Raw genomic sequence first — 24,758 nt, forward strand, 5'->3', positions numbered from 1 at the left:
TGATTACACATGTATGTTCATGTTGTTCCTCTTGCCTTGGCTGCCCTTATATGAATCTCTTCATTGTTCTTTAGAACTAACCTACTTCATGAGGCCCTTCCACTCCTGCTCCCACCTTGAGTGCTTTCATTTCCTTTGACTCCTAAACATTTAATATCCATCCACTTGTTTGGCACCCAGTCGTGTACGTACTCTCTTGTGCGCATACCTTCCCACATAGAGACACTTTCCCATGTACACATATCTTACCTTCCTAAGGGAGTTAAAAGAGCTTCTGAGGTCAGGGACCACACCTTCTATGTCTTCTGGTCTCCCTTAGTAACTAGTGCAATATAATGTAAATGTAAATGATCAAGAACATTTTGAATAAAGACCACTGTCTTCTTCTATTTTTTTTCTTTTTGAGATAGCATCTTGATCTGTTGCCCAGGGTGGAGAACAGTGGCATGATCATGGCTCACTGCAGCCTTGACCTCCTCGGCTCAAGCTATCTTCTTGCCTCAGCCTCCCAAGTAGCTGGGACCACAGGTGCATGCCACCACACCCAGCTAATTTTTAAGACCACTTTTATCTTGCTGCATTTCTGTAAACATTAGGATAAATAGGCTTAGTGGAAATTTTAGTTAATTTGGAATTTTTATTAAAAAGAATGCCAGATAAGGGAATTTATCATATTAGATCACAAAATATGAAGAAGGGACGATAATAGGAAGAAATTTTCTTAAAAACAGATACGGCACATCTGTATTTCTTATATTCTATGGTCATCAACAATATTCCTCAGCTTTACCTTTGTCCCAAATGGGACCAAATGGGGTATAGAGGGTTAAAATAATCAACTTGAAATTACTGCATTATATTTATCCAAGTAAATATATTGTGCAAGTAAAGAAATGAGTATCAATAACTTAACAAAATAATTTACTGGGTTAGCTCACAAACGTGGAAGGCTGGAGAAACCAGGCTTCGGTATCTCTGGGAGGTCAAGGTAGTAGAACTGACAGAGGTCTCTTCAGTGCACTTTCATGGGGATCCGTAATCTCTGCAGATTTTCCTGTCCTTTCCTTAGAGCATTTCACTCAAGATTCAGGCATTTCAATCAAGATTCAGAGTCCTGAAAGCCTACTGGCTTCTCTTGGGTTATCTGCCCTTTATTGCTCAAGGTCGAGGAAACTTAATTAACAGTCCCACAAGCCCTCTAGCCGTAGGGCAGATCTATATCCTCAAAAAGGAAGTTGAGCACCATTACCAAAAAGGAGAAATGAAGACTAGCCTATTTATAAAATCACCTTACCCAGTGCAGAATATCAGAAAAACAGCTGGTGAGAGGCACCTAGGGAATAGAGGAAGCCATGGGAGGAGGGTGCTAGAGTGACAGAATACAGGAAATCACTAAATGGTAGTTTTCACTGTGTTCTATTGAGACTACATGTATCTTAAACTCTGAGATGATGACAGATCAGAAGCTGTTAGTCATCACTATAAAAACTTGCCTTTCTAGTCAGAGTTGATGTGCATGGGAACTTTGTATTTCCAAGGTTTGCTCTCTTAAATATTTACTGTGAGAATTTCTTTGGCTCTTGTCCTACATCCTGAAATGTCACTGAAGGCAAGGCATGGCAATGCAAGGTAGGGCAGAGGTATGTGGTGTAGAAAGGCATTTTTGTCTACTTAGGTTTGAAAACTGGTAAGGGAGATAATTCTCTTCATCCTCCCCCATTACCCACAACCTCTCAGGAATACTGGCTTTATTCATGATTGTGGTGCTTTGTCTCTATAAATGTGTACTTTTCCTGAAGTGCTGTGATTGGAGCATTTGAATGAAGGACAATCTCATATGCATTTGTCTTCACACAACCTCTTAGTCTCTTCAGGTGTTTGGCTATTTCTATCATATCCTATCTAGTTTGAGGAGTTCAGACAATATTTTCTTTAAAGAGGATTCTGAACAGAAATTGTAAAGTACTAAATTGTCATTAGAAAGACCAGAATTGCATTGTTTAGTTTCACAATAGAGTAGGTAAGAGAGTTTACGGAGAGAGTAAATGTCCAATGGAGGAACATATTTGATTACTACAAAAGTTTCTGATTTGGAAGTTTGGATAATTCTGTTAACACAATCATGTGGTTTGAGTGTCTGGATTTTATACCTACAGTTTTGTTCACTACTTGTAACATCTTTCTGTTTTTGGTTATTAAATGTTGAAAGTTAATTTGTATAAAGACTTATGGCACATGGTGACATGAGTTCTGAGCATTGCTCTGAAATCAAAGTGAAGAAATAAATCCACAGAAGCCCAGGCAAATGATGGGTATAGCTATGACTCTCTAAAGGTAGCCAAATGCCTTGTCATCTAATTAGGCTGCGTGTGAATGGATACTTGATATTCCTACTGTCTTCAGACATTATCTGTTGAAACCACAGCCAAGTGCATGGTTTGGCAGAATCTGTGGGCAAAGACTCTGTTGCACCTGACTGTAAACCTGGCATAGTGAAGAGACATGGAAGGTGCAGGTTAAGTGGGAGGCCCTGCTGGGGACTTGAAGGTTAGGCCTTGGATCTCCAAATCCATTGCCATGTAAGCTGTTTAGAAAAAGAAGAAAATTTTTTCTTTTCTTTTCTTGCCTTTTGTTGTTGTTGTTGTTGAGACAGGGTCTCACTGTGTCCCCCAGGCTGGAGTGCAGTGGTGCAATTATTGCTCACTGTAACCTCAAACTCCTGGACTCAAGCCATCCTCCCACCTCAGCCTTTTGAGCAGCTGAGACTACAGCTGCACCACCACACCAGGCTAATTTTTGTATTTTTTTGGTAGAGATAGGGTTTCACTGTGTTGCCCAGGCTGGTCTCAAACTCCTGTCCTTAAGCCATCTGCCTGCCTTGACCTCCCGAAGTTCTGGGATTACAGGCATGAGCCACTGTGCCCAGCCCAAATTTTTAAATAAAGTAAACACCATTTGGGTACCAACACTAGTAGAAATCGAAAACAAAAATAGACCAATTTTGCCTATGAATTAAAAAATCCCCCTCCCAAAATAGACTAACATAGTCAAAATAATGCATGAACCAGGGAAATTTAATCCAATAATTCATGGATGCTTCAGTAGTAGAAAACATATAGTTTACCATATTAAAAGTTATAAAGGGAAAATTGTATGACTATCTTCCTATACACTGGAAACACATTTGATAAAATATAATAACAATTACTTATAATAACACTCAAAAATATAAAAATGCAAATTACTTTCTTAACTTTATAAAAGAAATCCAACTAGGCACCAGAGACAACATCATGGTATTTGAGGGCATTCCCACTAAAGTTAGGAATTAGAAAAAAATGTATACTTTTGTAAATTGATATTATTCTGTATGTACTGTTCAATGCAAAGACAAAAGAAAGAAATTAGGAACCAGGCACGGTGGCTCACGCCTGTAATCCCAGCACTTTGGGATGCTGAGGCGGATGGATCACCTGAGGTCAGGGGTTCAAGACCAGCCTGGCCAACATGGTGAAACCCCATCTCTACTAAAAATACAAAAAATTAGCTGGGCATGGTGGTGGGTGCCTGTAATCCCAGCTATTCAGGAGGCTGAGGCAGGAGAATTGCTTGAACCTAGGAGGAGGAGGTTGCATTGAGCCGAGATTGTGCCATTGCACTCCAGCCTGGGCAACAAGAGCAAAACTCCGTCTGAAAAAAAAAAAAAAGAAGGAAATGTGAAGTATAAAAATTTAAGACGTATAAGGAGATAAAAATTGTAACTGTAGGTGACTATATGACTGTATTGCATTGTGTATTGTATATTCAGAAAATCATCTGAAAATCCACCACAAACAGGATAATTTTGTAAGGAAGTGGGGTGTAAAATTAACATACAGACATCAATAGCTTTTAAACATACAAACAGAAGACAAATAAAAGAAATGACCCCAATTACAATATTAGCAGCAAGGATAAAATCTATAAAAATACAGTACAATGAACTATTGAGGAACATTTTAAACACTAAGAACATAGATGGAGACTTGAACAATGCAAAACATATTATGTTCTTAGAATGAGTTGACATCGTAAAAGGTCAATTCTCCTTATATCAATTTTTACATTTAACTCAGTCCTAATGAAAGCATCATCTGATTTCTTTTTGAACCAGACAGGCTGATTCTGAAGTTCATATAGAATAGAAAACGTGAATAGCTACAAAATATTGCAAAAGGAGCGTAATTATAAAGACAGAAAAAGCCCCATTAGAGAGTAACATATGGTAAAAGAACTTTTATAAAAAAGATTCTGTGATTAAACAAATGTGGTAATGATGTATGAATACACAGACCAATGGAACAGAATAGAATATCCAAATACACCTAAGAATTAGGAATTTCAGCTGACTTTTCATCTCCAAAATGATACACCACATTTATACTATAAGAAATGCAAGTTGAGTGAGCTGAGATCACTCCACTGCACTCCAGCCTGGGTGACAGACCGAGACTCCGTCTCAAAAAAAACAAAAAAAAAGAAGAAGAAATGCAAGTTGAAACTATGATGAAATGCTATTTTAAAACCAAGAAATTTGCAAAAATCCAAAAGTTTCACAACACATTCAAAATCCTGGAGACAATATGAATTAGTTCAATGCTCTTGAACTTAATTTGGTAGTATCTGGCCTCAATGATCCTCCCACCTCAGCCTTTTTCAATACTTTCTGAAATTACAATTATAAATGTATAGTCCCTTTGACTCAGCAATTCCTGTTTTGGATTTTATCCAACAGATATGTGTATAAGCAAAAAGGTATATGAATATGTAAGGTTTTTCACTGCACATTGTTTTTCATTGAAGCCATAGGGACTGGTCAAACAAACTTAAGATAAAGATCCATGCTGGATTATAGTACAGAAGTAAGAAATGAATAAAGAAGGTCAGTATGCATTGATGTGGAAGATCTTCAAGATATTTGTCAAGTGAAAGAGAACACATACCAATGTATATAATAGGCTCTTTTTTGTGTAAAAAGTAGAGGAAATCTATATTTGAGTTTGCCAGTGTATGCATAAAGAAACCTTAGAAGGATATACAAGAAACAAGATGCACTGGTTACCTGTGGAGGAGATAAGGCTTAGGTGGGAAATAGGTAGATAGGGGACTGTTCATCTTTTGTCTTTTTTCATTTTGAACCATGCAAGTGTTTTTGCTATTGAATAAGTAAATAAATAAGCAAGCATACAGCCATATGGTATAAGTACATCCTATGTACTTATAAAAATGACTAAGGATGCTGTCTATGTATTGATAGGGAAAAATCTCTCAGGATGTTAAGTGGACAAAGGAAGGTGGGGAATGTAATGTATAATATACTACTTTTTTATGAAAAAGACATTGAGAATATTTGCTTGGTTTTGCTTATACATGCATAAAGAAACTGGAAAAATACTCCAGTCAGTGGTCATTGTGATGTGCTGCCAGTTCCCCTCCAGGCCCCCTTCAGGAATGACAGAGTCCTTGCCCCAACTGCCGAGAATGCTGACAGCTCTTATGGGGATAGATTGCCTCCTCTGAAGGGAGCCACCTCACCTCTGATCACCACCCATTCCTGGGTAGCCACATCCAGTGCATGATCAACGTGGAAGTGTGGATGGGAAGCTCCCAGCACCCAGCTCAGCACAGCTCTGAAGGGTCATCCCAACTTTAGAAATCCCCTTCTTTATAACTGGAAAGTTATCTGCAACTGATCTACTCCCTTTGCCATCTATGCCCTTCCATAGGCATCAACTAGAGAGCATTCCTAATCAGTCTCCTTCTTGCTAGGAATCTGCTTCCTAGGGAACTCAAGAAACTAAAAACTAAGAAACTAACATCAGTGGCTCTCTGTGGTTGAGCAGGGTGGGAACCTGGTGAAGGTAGACAAGGTTGAGAAGGCTATATTTCACTTTACGCCTTTTTATAATTAAAAAAAATTGTACCATGTATATGCATCATTTATTCAAATAATAAATGCAAATGTATTTGTTAACTTGTTATGTCAATGATATTTTATGCTTTTCCATGCGTGTCTTTGGAGAACCTTTTTTATTTTTTACTTTCGGAGGAGATATTTTAACCCCAAGTGCTGTGTCCTACCACACTCTAAATAAGCTTTTCTTTTCTGTTTGTTTTTGTTTAGGACCTGCAGAGAAACATCTCCTGATTTTGTCTTACAATGGAACTTAAAAAGTCACCTGACGGCGGATGGGGCTGGGTGATTGTGTTTGTCTCCTTCTTTACTCAGTTTTTGTGTTACGGATCCCCGCTAGCTGTTGGAGTCCTGTACATAGAATGGCTGGATGCCTTTGGTGAAGGGAAAGGAAAAACAGCCTGGGTTGGATCCCTGGCAAGTGGAGTTGGCTTGCTTGCAAGTAAGTGGATAAATTTATGCCTCTCTTTACTCTTTAATCATTTAATTACGCTTACTACATCATGAACATTATGCAAGGCAGAGAGGGCTTTCTTTTCAAAGTATAACATATCTTTTCCCACCTTCATTAAAATGATTGTACTTTCACTGTAATAAATCTGTGTGAAAATGCAGGCACTCCCTAAGATGTTAAATCATCCATCCATTCATTTTTCTTTATTCATTTATTTTCTATGATGTGCCAGGCAGTGAACTAGATGCTACAAATGAAAAGATGAACAGCAAACACATGGTTCCTGCCCTTAAGAGGCTCACAGTCTTGTAAGACACACATGTATGAGTAAGAATGAGTCAGGGAGATGAAGGTAGTGATCCAGGTACATTCAAAGTATGTTCAAGGTACACTGGTAAGGACCAAAGGACCAAATGGCTCTCGGCAGCCTTCTAAGCAGCTTCTACATGGCTTGTGATTACTCTTCTCTGCTCCAGATACACTGTGGTCAAATCACATGTCCTGTGGTCATGAGAACTTCACAAGAAAAAGCAGACATAGCAAAGAGTCTCACAAAATCCAATCCAATCACAACATTAAAATCTTCATTAAATATTTTAATATAGTGTTATGTATAAGATACATGTGATATATTTTGTGTGTCTCCAAAAGTGATATTCTTGATGAACAGTTACATGTGATGTAATAGTGATTCCTGTCATCTTTAGAGAGAACAGTAGAGACTTTTTATTTTCCTTTGCACCATTAAAATCATATGCCACTTCAACTTCTAGAGTTATAGTTTGAACTCTGCAGTAATATTTAGTGACCATTACTCCAACATATTTGGAACTATTGAAGCACAAAAGGTAGTGATCTAGATAGAGTCCATAGCCCTGGGCTCTCTTCCTGTATGCTATGAACTCACCATTATTCATTGAGCAAATCACAGTCTCTATTCTTATGGGGAAAATAAGAACATTAAATATGATTTGTAAGGTATTTTTCAGCTCTAAAATGGTTTCTTGAAAATATGCTTAAAACAAAATGCATTAGTCATTCCTTCTTTTAAATATGCTTCTCTCCTGAATTTTTTTTTTTTTTTTTTTTTTTTTTTTGAGACTGAGTCTGGCTCTGTCGCCCAGGCTGGAGTGCAGTGGCCGGATCTCAGCTCACTGCAAGCTCCGCCTCCCGGGTTTACGCCATTCTCCTGCCTCAGCCTCCGGAGTAGCTGGGACCACAGGCGCCCGCCACCTCGCCCGGCTAGTTTTTTGTATTTTTTAGTAGAGACGGGGTTTCACCGTGTTAGCCAGGATGGTCTCGATCTCCTGACCTTGTGATCCGCCCGTCTCAGCCTCCCAAAGTGCTGGGATTACAGGCTTGAGCCACCGCGCCCGGCTTCTCCTGAATTTTAAAGGGGATATCTTTCAAAAAAAGCAATGCTTCCAATTATTGTATTACCTTGTTAAATTATAAACAAGACAAAAAGGCTTAAAAAACAATGCGGGATCATCTCACTATGTCAGATAAGATGACTAAATATAAGTAAACAAATAAAAATATTGCCATTATGAGCTCAAGGGAAACAGGAAAAGTTTGCCCTAGATTTGTTTCATAGAGTTTCTCAAAATAAGGATTGCTTGTAAAGCCATCAAAGTACAAGTGGATGATAATTGATAATGTTAATAATGCGATTTGAAAGTATTGATTTCTAAAATAAGACCGGTAGTGGGGAGGAAAGAATTTTTTAAATGTTCTCTAATTAGTCACCATTTCTATTAGCAAATACTAAGTTAAACAGAAATGTAATTACTTTGGCTTCCAGCAAGGGTCAAAGGATAATTGAAATGCTAACTCAATTAGCACATACTTGAAGAATGAAGCTTCTTTTCACAAGTCTGTCCAGGTTGGAGTAGAGGGTTGAGGAAAGCCTAGATCTCCTTAAGGATGGGCATTGGTGGTCAGAGCTGAAGCTGACTGTTTTTGACAATTCAACTACAGCTCTACATGTTTTCCAAGTTTCTAGGTGGATGATCACTCATCTCAAGAGCCAGGAGCAGCCCTCTTTACTCTTAGGCAGAACTGGCTACATAATTTGCAGGCCCCAGTGCAAAATGAATATACAGAATCCTTGTTAAAAAATTAAGAATTTAGTGACAGCAGAGCACTAAACCAAGTGTGGGATTCTTCTAAGCACTGGGCCCTGTGCAACTTGCATAGGTCACAAATCCAACAAGCCAGCCCTGCTTGTAGGGACCAGAGAGTTAGGCCATCTTATCAAAATTCTAGGAGACAACAAGTACTTGAAGGAGCTTGAGGGTGGAGTCAGAAGCTAATTCAAGTCCTGGCTCTACAACCATTGAGCTGAGTGACCTTATGCAAGTCACTTAACCTCTCTAGGTTCAATGTCATTTGCACCTGGTGAGCAAAGCTTTTAAAGATGAGCGTAGAAAAAATGCGGGCAAATAATTCAAGAATGAAAAATGGTAGGGAAGAAAAGGATGGCTAAACAGTTATAACTTACGCCTGCGTGTGTGTGTGTGTGTGTGTGTGTGTGTATGCATATATATATATATATATAAACATACATACATACATACACTTTAGATATTGTGTACAAGTTTCAGCATGGCTGGCTCCATTGAACATATTGTATTTGTTTTTTTTTTTTTTTTTTTGAGACAGAGTCTCTGCCGCCCGGGCTGGAGTGCAGTGGCCGGATCTCAGCTCACTGCAAGCTCCGCCTCCCGGGTTCACACCATTCTCCTGCCTCAGCCTCCCAAGTAGTTGGGACTACAGGCGCCCGCCACCTCGCCCGGCTAGTTTTTTGTATTTTTTAGTAGAGACGGGGTTTCACTGTGTTAACCAGGATGGTCTCGATCTCCTGACCTCGTGATCCGCCCGTCTCGGCCTCCCAAAGTGCTGGGATTACAGGCTTGAGCCACCGCGCCCGGCCGAACATATTGTATTTGATGTTGGCCTCTTTGGGTTCCTCATAGCATAAATTAAGAAGCAAACTCTGAAACAGTGTTTAATGTAGTATTAGTAAGCAGTGTCTGGCAGTGTGCAAGCCACTTTGACCATCTGCTTTATAACAACTTTGCTCTACAGAGAAACAAGTGGATTATTAGTACCTTGGAAGTGGAATAAGTATTTTTATGTTGGTTACTCAAATGGACATCAGCGGTTCTTAGCCAGGGAGATAATTAGGATCATCTATGGGACCATTTCAGCATATAATTGCATGGATTTGACACTCAGACATTCTAATTCATTTGGTCCATGATGGGGCCTAGATTCATGAATTTTTTATTTTTTTATTTTTTATTTTTGAGATTGGGTCTTGCTCTGTCACCCAGGCTGGAGTGCAGTGGTGCTGTATTGGCTCACTGCAACCTTGACCTCCCGGGTTCAAGTGATCCTCCCAGCTCAGCCTCCTGATTAGCTGGGACTACAGGTGCATGCCATCATGCCTAATTATTTTCTTCTTATTTTTTGTAGAGACAAGGTCTCACCATGTGGTCCAGGCTGGTCTCAAACTCCTAGGCTTAAGGGATTCTCCTGCCTCAGCCTCCCAAAGTGTTGAGATTACAGGCATAAGCTACTGTGCCTGACCTCATGAATTTTTTTAAGTCCCCAAAGTGATTTTTAGTTAGGAACTACCACTGACTTAAGCCCTCTATCTTTAAATTTTAATCTTTAACTTTTTGATAACTCTCTGATGTATGATTTGCTTTGACATTTTTTAAAATAAAGAGAACTATTGTAGATTTCTCCTTGCATGTGGCACTACTCATGCCATGTAAATAATGAGAAGTAAATTGTCTATAAAATGTGCAAAAGAAAGGGACCCTTCAGGATGAAAGATGAAGACAGTTTTTGGAAAGATGGGCAGGAGAGGGAGCTGGAACTTTGCCAAGATTGTGCCTAAGCATGTGAAATATGAAGTCCTACTCCTGGGCGTTGACAAACCTAGATTTGGACAGTAGCTCGTAACAACATATTACAACTGTGAAAAGGCATGGAATTCTGGGCTTTACACTCTTCAAAATCTTAATTCTTAATTCCTTTTCCTTGAAACTTAAATAATTGAGAAGAAAATACTTCTTCTCCTTGCCTGATTTCTTTCTTTGTCCGGATAATCCCTGGGATGAATAAAGCTGGGTAAGAAGGATCCCACCCTCCTGAGTTATACATTGTGAATGAGCGCATTCTCATTACATATATTCCTAAGGTCTCTGAGCTAGGGATGCCAAGATAGAAAACACCATCCATGTTTCTAAAAGGTTTGTAGTCTCAGGGAAGAGACAGAAAAAAAAGGTAACTAATAATTTGAGAATTCACAAGTATCAAGGAGAATAGCAATGGCAGAACAATCTCTGAGGTTTTAGAGGGATAGCTTTTGAGGAAGCTATTGAGATGGGCCAGATAGGAAGATGGACTTTCATAAGCAGATAGACAGGGAGAGGGAAGTCCATGTGAATTAACTTTATGCAGAGGCCTGGATCCCGTACTGCAGAGGCTGTGTTCTGGTGGAGTAAATTTGGCTGGAGAGGAGGGATTATGTTGGAAGGTGTGACGGTCAGTTTTATGTGTCACCTTGGCTAGGTTACTTTCTCCAGTTGTTCAAACACGAATCTAGGTGTTGCTGTGAAGTTATTTTGTAGATGTGAGTAAAGTGCATAGTCACTTAACTTTAAATAAGGCAGATTATCCTAGAAAATCTAGATGGATTTGGCTCAATGGTTGCAAGGCTTTAAGAGCAGAAATGAGCTTTCCCCAAAGAAGAAATTCTGCTTGTAATTGTAGCTGCGACCTATCCCTGAGAGTTCCAACATGCCCTTCCTAACAGCCTCCCCTACGAATTTTTGACTTGGTTAGCTAGGCAGGTATTGTCTGGCTGCCTAGTATGGAAATGTGTAAGCCAATTCCTTGCAATAAATGTCTTAATATATACTTCCTACTGGTTTTGTTTCTCTGGTTGAAACCTGACTGATATGGGAGGAATGGAAGGTAACTGAACTAGAGAGCTATCGCGGCCTTGCATTGTTTTAAGATGAGCTAACACACCCTTTGGCTAGATACTGTTCTCCAAATTCAAGGAAACGGTGGTTCTGTTTCTCACACTACCCAAGTGCTGAAACAGCAGGAAACAACACGGAGATCTAGTCTGCAGTTTTGTACTCAAAGCAGATTTGAGAGTTCTTGCCCTCTCCCTTTTGTCTTCACCTCCTCCAAAGGTGTTCAAACTCATAATATGAGTCAGTAAACATATCACCATGTTAATACAGTGAGTCAGTATGGCCAGGCCCACTTGCTGAATGAGTTATGAGTGCTGGCAGAGCTGGGTTTGGGCTTTATCTCTAAGCACTGTTAACTCCTTCAAGAAGTACTGAATTCCTGCCTCTCTCAAGGATTCTGTTGCATTGGCAGGTTCCCAGTGTGCTAGGCAGATTTAAGATTGGTAGGAATAAAGACCAGGTTTTGGTTAAGCTTTCTGCCATCTAAATACCACCAAACCAACTAAAATGAAAGGCAGCCAGGGTATATGAGATCAACAATTTGAGTGGGCGTGGCTCCTTAGTGCCTTTTTCTTTTTCAAGGAGATGAACTTGAGATTTACAGTCTTTGCTGGAGCAAGGATTGAGGAACCTGCAATTTGGGGGAGCTCACACCTTGGGCTCCCTGCATTTTAGGTGGAAAGGCAGAACCTTCACAGGCCCAACTGATCCACTCTGTTAGGAAATCCTTGCTGCATGGCAGGTCCACAACTTGGTTACTGCTATATTTTGTTTCTCACTGTAGCATCAGCCAACTTATGTATTCACTGCAGCAGACCTGACCATCCTTCTACTCTTGGGACTTTCTGAAACTTTTTAGGAAAAAGAAGTGCATGGAGGTTGAGTTTATTTCCCAAAGGGAATAATTTCATTCCCAAAACTATCCTATAATAAATTAAAAACTGAAAAATCACATTATGTTTCTATTTCCTCCATTTAGAATACATGTTCGTCCCTTTTGTTGACATAACCATACTTCGCAGCCTAGTTCAAGGCTTAGTTCTGTGGCCTTGGTTGTTCTCCCTCTTATGAAATCCCCAAACAAGCCGTCTGAACCTTTCTTTTGGTGCTTTTGGCCTTGGGTTTTATTTTAACCCTTGATGTGAGTTTGTTTTGCCTCTTGTCTAGATCCTGGATTGTGTTTGATTTCTCTGTGTCCTTTTCTAACATTATATGAGACTCTAGAACTGTACTGTCCAGTACGGTGGGCACATGTGGCTACTGGGCACCTGAAATGTGGCTCATTCCAGTTTAGATGAGCTATAGGTATAATAAATACACACTGGGCTGGGTGTAGTGGCTCATGCCTATAAAACTTAGAGCTTTGGGAGGCTGAGATAGGAGGATCACTTGAGACCAGGTGTTTAAGACCAGCTTGGGCAACATAATGAGACCCTGTCTCTGTAATTTTTTTTTTTTTAATTAGCCAGGAGTGGTGGTAACTTAGAAAGCTGAGGCAATAGTGGTTTCTAAACACCAATACTGACAACAGTAATATTGGCTCTTGAACACTAATACACAGGCAATGGTAAGTTCCAGAAAAACTTTCACCAAAGGCAAAATAAATATAAAGGCAATGATAGATGAAATGTATGAGTGTGTGTGTGTGTGTGTGTGTGTGTGTGTGTGTGTGAAGTTCCCATTACCTTTTTACTGCCTTGCATTTTATTCTGAAATTACATCCTTCTCACTATTTGCTTATTTAAACATTTCTTTTTCTCTAATTAAGCAGTAGTAATAATAGATGGCTATTACTTTTTTTTTTTTTTGAGACAGAATTTTGCTTGTTGCCCAGGCTGGAGTGCAGTGGCGTGATCCCAGCTCACTGCAACCTCCACCTTCCTGGTTCATGCAATTCTCCTGCCTCAGCCTACTGAGTAGTTGGGATTACAGGCATGTGTCATCACACCTGGCTAATTTTTGGACTTTTAGTAGAGGCAGGGTTTCGCCATATTGGCCAACCTGGTCTTGAACTCCTGACCTCAGGTAATCCACCTGGCTTGGTCTCACAAAGTGCTGGGATTACAGGCTTGAGCCACCATGCCTGGCCGGTTATTCCATTTTTAAAGTATCTTGTGAAAATAAAAAATTAGGAATCCCCCTCCCCCTTTCCCCTTTTTTCCCCTAAAATTGTTCAGGTTCTAAGGTGTGGAATCACTGGTTCATGTCATAGGTAAACTAACTTTTGTTCCAAAGTTCCCTTCTGCAAAGTTTTCACTTTGCATTGTAAGAAATCTCCTGCAAGTAGCCCTTTCATTTAATCTGTCTCTTGAAACTCATCCAGTGCTGAGGAATAATAGATGGTTTATCATCTTGAGGCCTTGCACAGTTACTACAAAGCTAAACATATAAATGTGTCACATTTTGCAGATGTGACTTGATGGTCACTTTGATACATTTTGTCTTGTTATTGCTGAAATATGAGGCTATTGTATTTTAAATCTATGTAAATAGGATCTATAAATAAACCCGGGTTCTAAGGATAAGGGTAAAATAATTTGCTGTAAACTATTGAACACCAAGTGATTATAAATTTTATGTTTTCATCTAACATAAGTTCATAAAGCTATGTTATCTATAAGACATTAACCAAAGTACCATTACCAGTGGTGAATCCATACAGGTCTGCAGCAAACTTGATCCTTGCTTCCTCGGAGGAAAGAATTCAGCCAGGGGACAGAAGTGGGTTTAAAGCAGACAAAGAGACCAAGGCAAGTTTTAGAGCAGGAGTGAGAGTTTATTAAAAAATTTTAGAGCAGGAGTGAAAGGAAGTATTTACACTTGGAAGAGGGCCACGTGGGCAACTTGAGAGATTCAAGTGCCCCATTCAGTCCTTGACTTGGGGTTTTACAAGTTGGCATGGTTCTGGGGATTTTCCTTCTCTCTTGATTCTTCCCTCGTGGTTGGCTGTTGCTCAACTGCTGCATGTGCAGTGTTGGCCATTTGGGAGGGTGACCACGTGCATAGTGTGTTTACTGAGGTTGTGCTAGTGCTCCGTAGGGACAATTTTCCTTTAGCAGTCAAATCACCCCATAGGAAGGTTGTACATCCATTTTGCCTCTTAGAGAGCATGCCCGAGTCCATGTGCCCAACTCCTGAGATCTTACTGGGAAGCTGCTGATCACCAGCTCCAGGTGTTTTCTATCTACTGGGAGACTGTTTTCCCCTGGTGTTGGCTGTGGCCAATTATCATTTCAGAAAAACAGCATAATAAACACCTGACCATCACCTGATGGTTACCGGAAATTCCTGGGTGAGGCAAGGGCTCTCCTGCCCTGCTCATGTCTACCTACTCTAACAGTACACTGATGTTCTTTACTAATAATTTGATTTCTAGGAAAAAATTAAGATCCCAATTGAACTATTTCTCAATCAGGGAGAATGCTGGTCTGACTTTGGCCTTAGACCTGTCATTGGCTAGCTGTGGACTCTTGGTCAAATCACATGATCTTTCTGAGTTCCAGTTTCACCATTTTTAAATTGAGGTGTTTAGACCATTTCCAACTTCCAAAATTTCAGTTCTAAAATTTTTTGTCTTTGATCTCTGACCTAATGATATATTTCTCTAAATCAGCAGCAGATGGCAGTGTGAAAGTAGAGAACTTTAAAACCTGTTTCCATTTGCTGTTTTCACCTGTAAGAGAATTTCTGTTCATTTTTTCCTAATGCTTAAATGTTTTTCAAAAAAATCATTTGTTAGGCAAGAAAAGTGACTTCAGAATTTATCACATAGTTTATAACAATGCTGTATATTTCATACAACAGTGGCTTTGGTTGTACGTGCTATGAAAATTATGACTCCTCCATCTTGCCCCCACACTCCCAGCCTCTGAGGCTTCCTCGTGGAATTAACGTGTATTAAGGATCATAGAGTTAAAGTCCTGTTTTGAGGATGAAACTTGAAACTTTTCGAGTATTCCAGGAATAGTCTCTGTGTGTTTCAATTCCACTGTGTTGTAAAATTTGCGAACACTGAAACTCAATGTCAATGTAGTTTGCTAACAACAGAGAAGTGTCATGCCTTATGCTCTCAGACATCCATTTGTAAAATTAGACCCTTAAAACGTTTCTATTTTTGAATTATCTAAGTATTTCTCATTGGGTGTACAGACAGCCCAACTATTGGATGATAAGTTTGGTCTTTCAAATGGATTTTCCTTTTAAAATACTGGCACAGAATATTTCCCTCTGTTTGTCATGTAAATGTGTCAGTCTCCTCTTCTGCACTGACTCACACAAGAGGGCCTGAAAATGGAAGGATCCAATTTATGGCCAGGAAGGAATGTGGGAGAGCCTTAAGCACCAGAAGCTGTGATCTCAGTATATTTCAGGGGCCATAAACTGGTCTTAAGTATGTGTTTAAGAAATTCTCTGGAATTGAGAAGAATGTAAGGACATAGTATAGTACATGGGTTATTGGAACCTGCTTCTGTCATTTACAAATAGTGAGACTGTGATGGATTCCATTGTTTCTCTGAGGTTGCTTCAAAAAGGGGTAAAAGACACATACATACAGAAAAGTGTATGTATCATGACAGTATAGCTTGATGAATGTTCATGAACTGAACACACTCATATAATCATGACCTTCATGATTATATGAGCAGTACCCTGCAAGTTTGCCTTTGCTCTCTTCTGATTATGACTCCCCAGCCCCTAATAAAGATAGCCAGTATCCTGACTTCTAACACAGATTAGTTTTGCTTGTTTCTGTAGTTTTTATAATTGAAATTATATGGGTTGTACTTACGTTGGGTGTCTTTCATTTACATTGTGTTTGTGTGATATACCCTTAACATGTGTAGTTGTAGGTCATTTTCACTGCCATATAATTATGTACTTAACTTTAGGTGTTTATGTGGGTGTTTCTGTTGGGTGTATACATAGAATTGAAACTTCTGGGTTTTACAGCCTGCTGTGTTCAGCTTTAATAAACACTGCCAGCAGTGTGTGAGAATCCTGTTCCTACCACTTTCTTGCTAACAATATTGTCTGTCTTTAGCCATTCTGGTAGGTGTGGTTTTTGAAAATTAGAGATCATAGCTTGAAAGGTTGTCAACTCAATTCAGATATACTTCTCTTTGCTTCCAAATCCTTAGTCTTTCTTCTACCATAGACTTGAACAGCTTCTTTGAGCTTCAGTTTCCTTCTATGTTAAATGAGACTGTTGGGCTAAATAACCCTTAACGTCCTTTTATTTCTAGTATATTAAGTTCCATACTTCTGAGTATAGTCCTGGTAGGAAAGAATTTCACTATTACTTAAATTCTGTTACATGAGCAGTTGCCCACTTATGGTAGAACAATTCCAGGTGATGGTCACTTTTGCTTGTCAGTCAACAGGGCAGAGTAACACTATCAGATGGGTACTATTATAATTCCCATTTTCAGATGAGGAAACTAAGGCACAGGATGATCAAATAAGTTGCCCAAGACCAAACAGCTACCAAGTAGTAGGGCTAGAATTTGAATAAAATCTGACTCCAGAACCTCCATTTTACCTATGTGATCTTATCCTTTAATTTCATTATCAAAAAGAATGAGACTAACAATAGTATCCACCTCCCAGGGCTGCAGTAAGATTAAAATGAGATGAGATTGTTCACATGAGCTGCCTTATATAGTGTCTGCATAGCATAAATACTCAGTGCATGTTTATTTTTGTTGTTTTATGATGGAAAGAATCATTTTGAACTTATGACGGATGGATCATATGATAATAAGTGAAGGTTTCACTTCTTGTTTTAGGTCCTGTCTGCAGTCTCTGTGTCTCATCTTTTGGAGCAAGACCCGTCACAATCTTCAGTGGCTTCATGGTGGCTGGAGGCCTGATGTTGAGCAGTTTTGCTCCCAATATCTACTTTCTGTTTTTTTCCTATGGCATTGTTGTGGGTAAGGAACCTCGTCACTATGACTTTCCTAACCTTCAAGAGATACATATCGATTCACCAGTGCCAGGTTTATGATCCAGTTAATGTAAAGGAGTGAAAATGCTCACTAGTAATTTACTTTCAATAACCACTTCTCCAAAAATTGTTGCTTTAGTAAAAAAAAAAACCTGCACAGTGAATCCAAATGTTTGAGAGAACAAGCAATCCCTACTCTATCTCCTTGCAAGGCACAGGGAAGTTTTTCATCTCAGCCCTTGTCTCTCTATAGCACATACGGGAAAAGTGAGAGGGGAACACAAAACTTGGATGTTATGGACATCTGTCACTTTTCACTAAATTATGAAGTGGCTCTTTTCCTGTTGGGCAGTCAAGCATGATTCTTTGGAGCTGTTTGTGTTCACAAACAGCTGTTTGCATTCCATAGCATCTGTTGCTGTGGGCCCAAGTGAAAAGGCACAGCACAAGTAAAAAGTAGATTTGAAAGCATGTATTAGTATTATTTTTTTTTTTTAGAGATAAGACATGAGTGAAGAAAGCTGAGTGGTGGGATGATACTGGTTACAGGGGAGGAAAGTATAGGAGGCTCAGGACCTTAGAGTACAGAAAATTTGGGAAGATATCCTTATCATGTCATTACACTAATTCTGTTCAGTGTTAAAAATCACCAGACTTGGTATTTCTAGAAGCTGTTGGTAGAGACTTAGAAAAAGATGGCCTCCAGCTTTCAAGTTTCTTCTTAATGCCTCAAAGGAGCTAATTTTGTTGACTACCGATATTCCTCTTTTCTGCCTGGAAATATTTCCCCAATAATAAATAATAGAAAATGTAGCAACTAATATTCTCTGAGTACTTATCGTATGCTAGGGACTGTGCTAAATGCTTTATATGATCTCATTTCCTCTTCACAAGAACCCATTTTACAGAGAAGGAAAGTGAAACTCAGAGAAGTAAAAATATTACTAACTAAATTAACAAAGCTAGAAGACTTGGTCTGATACTTAGAGACGCTCAGTCTGACACTCAGTAGTCCGTCCATTTATATGGGATTTGGCTTACACTTTTGACTGCTGCTGCTGATGGCGGAGTTACGGGGCTTTCACTTGGCTTTCCTCACTATGATGGCGTTGTAGGGAATGATAACTCTTATTGCTTTGGCCAAGGGACCACAGAACAATGTAGGGAGTTCTACCAGCTGTTGCATATATGTGCTATAATTAAATATCAGGGACTGGGGAAAGGACCATTGGCTGAGCAGTTGGGTCATAATCCCATATATTACCTGCCCCATGTAAGCCCACTTTAAGGGGAAGCCATGCAGACTCTTCATGTCTCTGACAACAATGTTTAAAATGTATTTCACTTTCCTCAGTGTACAGTTACTTAAATAGATGGCCATAGTTCTCTTTGGGGAAAGACTCAGGTAATCATTCCATATGTACAAACTTGTCATCATGTTTGTGGCAATGTCCCTCCTCCTAGAGTCCTGGCCTTTCCTTCAGTTAGTGGATTCTGGGTCAGAAAACAGGCTCAAGTCTGAGGATGTATATAACTCTGATTTGGCAATAGGTTCTGATTCTCAGTGACTAAGAGGAAACTGTCAGCTCATGGAGGGAGCACTGGACTTCAGGTCAGCAGACAAAGGTTCTGTGAGTTTGAGCAAGCTCCTTCATCTCCATGAATGGCTGTACCCTCCCGCATCTGTGAAAGCAGCCTAAGAAACCCACCTCAGATGGGTCTTGTGAGGACTAAATGATAAGCAAGATAACAATAAAGAGTTGAGTTAGATTTCAATTAATAAAAATATCTCTCACCACAGTAATTATTGGGGACCTGAGAGTTACTGCTTGCTGGCAAATTATTAATATTTACCATCATCGTTGATTTCTTCATAGTTTTATTTCATCAGTAGGCTCATAGTATAGGGCTCATGGAATGTTTGTGGGATAAATAAATGAGATAATAACGAACACTGGCACTTTCATTCTGTTACCATTTGAAGTAGAGTATCAAATTGAAAAGAAAGTGACAGGAAATTATTACACAGTCTAACATCTTATTCCTGTATCATGAGCTCTTTAGAAAAATAAGAAGGGTTCAGTCTCATGGTAACATTTATAAGATGCAATTCTGTGCAGAATCATATCCTAAAGACTTTCATTTGTCTTTAATGAGCTAGATGGCCTCTTAAGCTAGACAATGTGATCAAGGGAAAGATCAGACACTGACTAGCAGGCAGGCTCTGGGGTTGGACCATGTGGGTTAACCTTCTTTTATCCACTTGCCAGCTGTGTGACTGTAAACATGTTTTGTAACTACTGTTTTCTCATTTTTAAACTGAGCATAATAATAGCACCCATCTTATAAGAGTTTGTGAAGATGAGTGACATAATGCAATGAATGTTAGCTAGCATAAACCATTATCATTTGTTTTATGACCCTGAAAAATTATTCAGCCTCTCTGAGCTTCCATTTTTATTTTTTATAAAATGGCACTGATATGAGTTCATGGAGGTATTGTGACTATTCATGAGATAATGTTTATAAAGAGGCAAACAGATGTTTAATACATATTTGTTCCTTTCTCCTTAAATTCCTTTCTGACCCATACAGCAGTAGTTTTTGGCTACTGAAGAAGCTCTATTGAATCAGACATATTTGTGTAAGAGATTTAAAAATATAGAAAAAGAAATTAAAGTTATTTTGGATATTACAACCTAAAATGTCAAAAGAATACTAAAGTGTATTAAATGATATAATTCTGTTTTACCATTTAATTGATTTTTTCAAAACTAACAATTTGAAAACATGATGCTCTTTTGCTTAGGTTTTTGTAGCTCAAATGAAAACCTGTACCAACTTGTCAGATTGCAGGATTAATTGCAATGAGGAACCTGATACCATATCAGTATAGCTTTTGTACTCTGTAAATTCATGTGTTTATTCTGTACTTTGTTGTTTTTGTTGTTTTTTTGAGATGGAGTCTCACTGCAACTTCCGCCTCAGCAATGAGGAACCTGATACCATATCAGTATAGCTTTTGTACTCTGTAAATTCATGTGTTTATTCTGCACTTTGTTTTTGTTGTTGTTTTTTTGAGATGGAGTCTCACTGCAACTTCCGCCTCAGGGGTTCAAGCGATTCTCCTGCCTCAGCCTCCCGAGGAAGCTGGGATTACAGGAGCATGCCACCACGCCTGACTCATTTTTGTATTTTTAGTAGAGATGAGTTTTGCCATGTTGGCCAGCCTGGTCTTAAGCTCCTGACCTCGGGTGATCCGCAGTCTTGGGCTCCCAAAGTGTTGGGATTACAGGCGTGAGCCACTGTACCCGGCCTCTGTTTATTCTGTACTTTAAATAGATCTTCATTCAAACCTGATTTTGTAGCATCATGCGTTGTCTATTTGAAAAACATTGGTTTGCTGAGTTATGCAAGAACTTAAAAATGTTAACACATTTCATTGTAAAACATCACTTTGGTTAATATTACCAACAAGTTCATTAGAAATCTTTATGGATTGGCAAGTGATTGTAAGCCACACGGCCAAATCTGGTAATTGAGGCTCCTGTTTTCTCAATAAAATTACTAAACCGGGGAAAAAGCAATACAGTGGGAGATGAAAATTAGGTGGGTAGGAGGTGGCGGTGCAGGAAATGTGCCTGTAATGATTTGCTCAAGCCTCTTTCTAATAATTTCTCTTTGCTTTTCTGAAAAGCACAACTCAAAATCAATTCCTTGTATTCTCTTTTCTTTAGAATATATTGTTATTTAGCTACCTGATTATGGTTTTCTTATTATTCCCTTCCTGATTTTTGGAAGAATTCCATTTTCTTCCCCCCCCCGCCTCCTGCCACTGCCCTTTTTTGGTAATATCTGCGTAGTCCACTGAGAGTGGGGAGGGAAAAGAAACATGTTTGTAGACAGTCTGATTCTCTTACTGTAATTCTGCCAAATGAGATAAAGGGCATTTCCTGTATATTCGCTTTAGCAGAAATAGAGATTTACAAGCCCTCTCTTTCAAAATTGTTGTATAATTGAAGATAATCTTTAAGTGTCATGGATATACAGGTATAATAAGGTACTATGATTTTTTTAATGTAGTCTGAGGCAGTATCTACATAATGCCATAATACTCAGGTGAAAATGAAAAAAGTATACCAATATAATGGATATTTTTTAGTACTCATGATAGTGTAGGGGCAGAAACTACATCTTTACATTTTTTAATGTCTCTTAATTTTTACAACTATCTTACGAGATTGTTTTACAGATAAAGAAACTAGGAATTCGAGTTTAAATGACTTTGCCAAAGCCACACAACCAATTGTCTAGTTGGAGGAATAGACTTGAAAATATGTAACTTATAGCACAGCACAATAAGTGCAGTGATGAAGCCAATGTATGTGCGTGTGCAGGGGAGACACGGTGGAGGCTTCATGCTTAATTTATGCTTAAGCTGAGTCTTGAAGAACAGGCAGGAAGTGGTTCAAGTGAATACGGTTAGAAGGGGAGTGGGGATGGTGTGAGGGGGACCTTTCGGTAGCCTAAGTACTCAGAGAAGCAAGATAGAATGGCTAAACAGCAGTCTTTTTATATACATTTGTTAAGGAATGCACAGATGGTGTGAGGAGTTGTAAATATGTCAAAGCATGGTGTGTAACAGAGGCCAGATGCTAACCGTTTTATGTGGTCTTTATTGCAGTAGTATGACATAATGAGAACTGTATGACAACAGTTTAGAAGACAGATTGGTGGGAAAGGTACTGAAGGCTGAGACAGCTATTAGGAGGCCTTAGATGAGACAAAAAAAAAAAAAAAGATGAGGAGATGAACTGAGGCAGTGTTAGTGCAGAGAGAGACTGAGGTTGACAATTTAGGCCGTGGGTGTGAAAAAGAGCTTGATGTCTGGTTTGATGAGAGGAGATGAGGGGAAAGAGGCCTCTGAAGTTGTGTCTCCAGTGTGTGAAATGGAAGGTAAAGTGTGGAAATGAAATGTTGCAACATGTAAATATATTTAGTTTTTACCATTTAAAGAAAGGGAAACAACTATGCCTTACTAATACTGATGCTGTGAATTGTCAGTAGTACAAGTATTTAATTTTAAAATTGTTAAACTTTTACTGGAGATTGGTACACAGAATTTTTTCACTGGCAGGGGTCTGATCCAAACTGGTTGGAGGCCAAGGAATGCTTTAAGGCAGTGGTTTCCAAACTGTTTGATCTTGGGGCCCTTTATATTCTTTTATTTAAGATACCAAGAAACTTTTGATTATGAATATTATACTTAGATTTAGTCTATTAAAATGTACTGTATTAAGAGATACAACATTTACAAATATTTAGCTATTCATTTCAAAATAACAAATCTAGTACATGTTAACATAAATATTATATTTATTATGAAAAATAACTGTTTTCCAAAGCAAACAAAATTTGGTGAAAAGAGTGCCATTGTCTTACATGTTTGCAAATCTCTTTAATGTCTGGTTTCATAGAAGGCAGCTATATTCTCCTATCTACCTCTGTACACAATATGTTACAATATGCTTCTTGATTGAAGTGTATATGAAGAAAATCTGATCTCACACACAAAGATGTAATTAGAAAAGGGAAGAGTGTTGAATAGCCTTTATAGGTAATTATAGATATTCCTCTACCGAAACTTGGTAAGTGATAGTTTCCTAAGGATTAATTGCAATGATGAACCTGATACTGTATCAGTATACTTTTCATACTCTGTTATAGGAAATCCATTTGTTTATTCCGTGCTTTGAATAGATCTTTACTCAAACCTAACTTTGTAGCTTCATGCATTGGCTATTTGAAAAATATTGATTTGCTGAGTTATGCAAGAGCTTAAAAATGTTAACACATTTTATTGTAAAACATCACTTTGGTTAATATTACCAAAAGCTCATCAGAAATCTTTATGAATTGGGAAGCTGTCAAATGCATAGTGACAGATACAAGTTTTCCAAAATTCTGGTTTTTGTTTTTGTTTTTTGTTTTTTTGCTGGAAAACATGAATTTTATCATTGGTAACAATTACTGCCAGTTGTTTCCCAGCATTGGTTCATTTCCAAGAAAATATCGGCCAGACACCCAAGGTTAAATAACCGTAGTTTGTCTGTCAGACATTGTTTCAAATAAAATGATGTTCTATTTTAAAAGTGGTTATTTTAGCTAGCTATAAAACAATCGTAAGTGCTTATCCTCGCAGCAATTATTGTAATTCAGGTGAAGCATTGAAAGCAAATGTGTTTGTTTTGACTGTGAGGGTGTGGTGGTGAAGCCTATAAAGTGTCAAGTTCCTTAGGAATACCTTAGTTTGTGGTAGGCTTTTTGCAGTTTTACTCACCATCTCTTTTGCACCATCAGCATAAATGTGAACATAGTGAAAAGAGCGGAGAACATCTCAGTATTATTATAAAAATAGTTTTGACTTGACTAACTTCATGAAAGATCTTAGGGACTGTAGGTACACAGACTTCTCTTTAACAGCTACTGGTTTAAGGTTGTCCTGATGCAGATTAAGAGTGTAAATCATGCCACCTTTTCTTTCTTTCTTTTTTTTTTTTTTTTTTGAGACAGAGTCTCACTCTGTTGCCTAGGCTGGAGTGCAATGGCACGATCTCAGCTTGCTGGAACCTCCACCTCCAGAGTTCAAATGATTCTCTTGCCTCAGCCTCCTGAGTAGTTGAGACTACAGGTGTGTGCCATTGGGTGCCTGGCTAATTTTTTTGTATTTTTAGTAGAGATGGGGTTTTGCCATATTGGCCAGGCTTGTCTCAAACTCCTGACCTCAAGTGATCCTCCCACCTCAGCCTCCCAAACTGCAGGGATTACAGGCATGAGCCACCGTGTCTGGCCTCAACTTTTGCTTTCTGACAAATTTAAAGTAAATGCATTTCAGATTTCTGGTACGTTAAAAAAAAGTGAAGTAATCTTATCTGAACCCTAAGACTTTCAAATCATTTTTAAAAATTCACTTTAGTATAAGATTTAAAGTTTAAAAGTTGCTGTTTCAACTTTTTTGGCATTGACACTTAGTAATTGGAAATGTCTTTTTTTCATGTCTTCGATGCTTAACCTTTGACACAGCTCTGACAATGAAATCACAGAAAATATGAATGAATAATGCAAATGTAAATTTGCATTATTTACAATAAAGCCCCCTCCAAAGGCTTTCAGAAATAGTCTTAGTTAAGGGTGACAGTTATTGGCTTCACAAAATTGATTGGTTAGAAACAGTTCTTATTTCATGTTCTGAAATGTCCTCTGTGTAGTAATGACAACTGTATAAATTAATCCAACTCATGCCTTAGATTTTGAAAGTATTTTTCCCCATAAATGACATCAAAGGGCACTCTATTTTTAAAGGGTTATTTAAAGTCTAATTGTTTTAATCTCTCTCATTTCATTAAT

At 38.6% G+C, this 24,758-nt stretch overlaps 1 protein-coding gene across 27 annotated transcripts in view; it reads left to right on the forward strand.

The window, feature by feature from the left end:
* SLC16A9 (solute carrier family 16 member 9) overlaps window positions 1-24,758 on the forward strand; it is a 58,665-nt gene that overhangs the window by 18,069 nt on the left and 15,838 nt on the right. For 14 of the 27 annotated variants that reach the window (XM_065521071.2, XM_074002111.1, XM_045361152.3 and 11 more), the window contains 2 exons: window positions 6,164-6,395; window positions 17,194-17,337. In XM_065521071.2, coding sequence (XP_065377143.1) covers window positions 6,200-6,395; window positions 17,194-17,337 — 340 coding nt within the window. In that variant the 5' untranslated portion in view covers window positions 6,164-6,199. The remainder of the gene's footprint in view (window positions 1-6,163; window positions 6,396-17,193; window positions 17,338-24,758) is intronic. The other 13 variants (XM_074002117.1, XM_074002116.1, XM_074002118.1 and 10 more) reach the window with 3 other exon arrangements.

The sequence above is a fragment of the Macaca fascicularis genome, chromosome 9 (assembly GCF_037993035.2).
Source record: "Macaca fascicularis isolate 582-1 chromosome 9, T2T-MFA8v1.1".
Taxonomy (NCBI): Eukaryota; Metazoa; Chordata; class Mammalia; order Primates; family Cercopithecidae; genus Macaca; species Macaca fascicularis.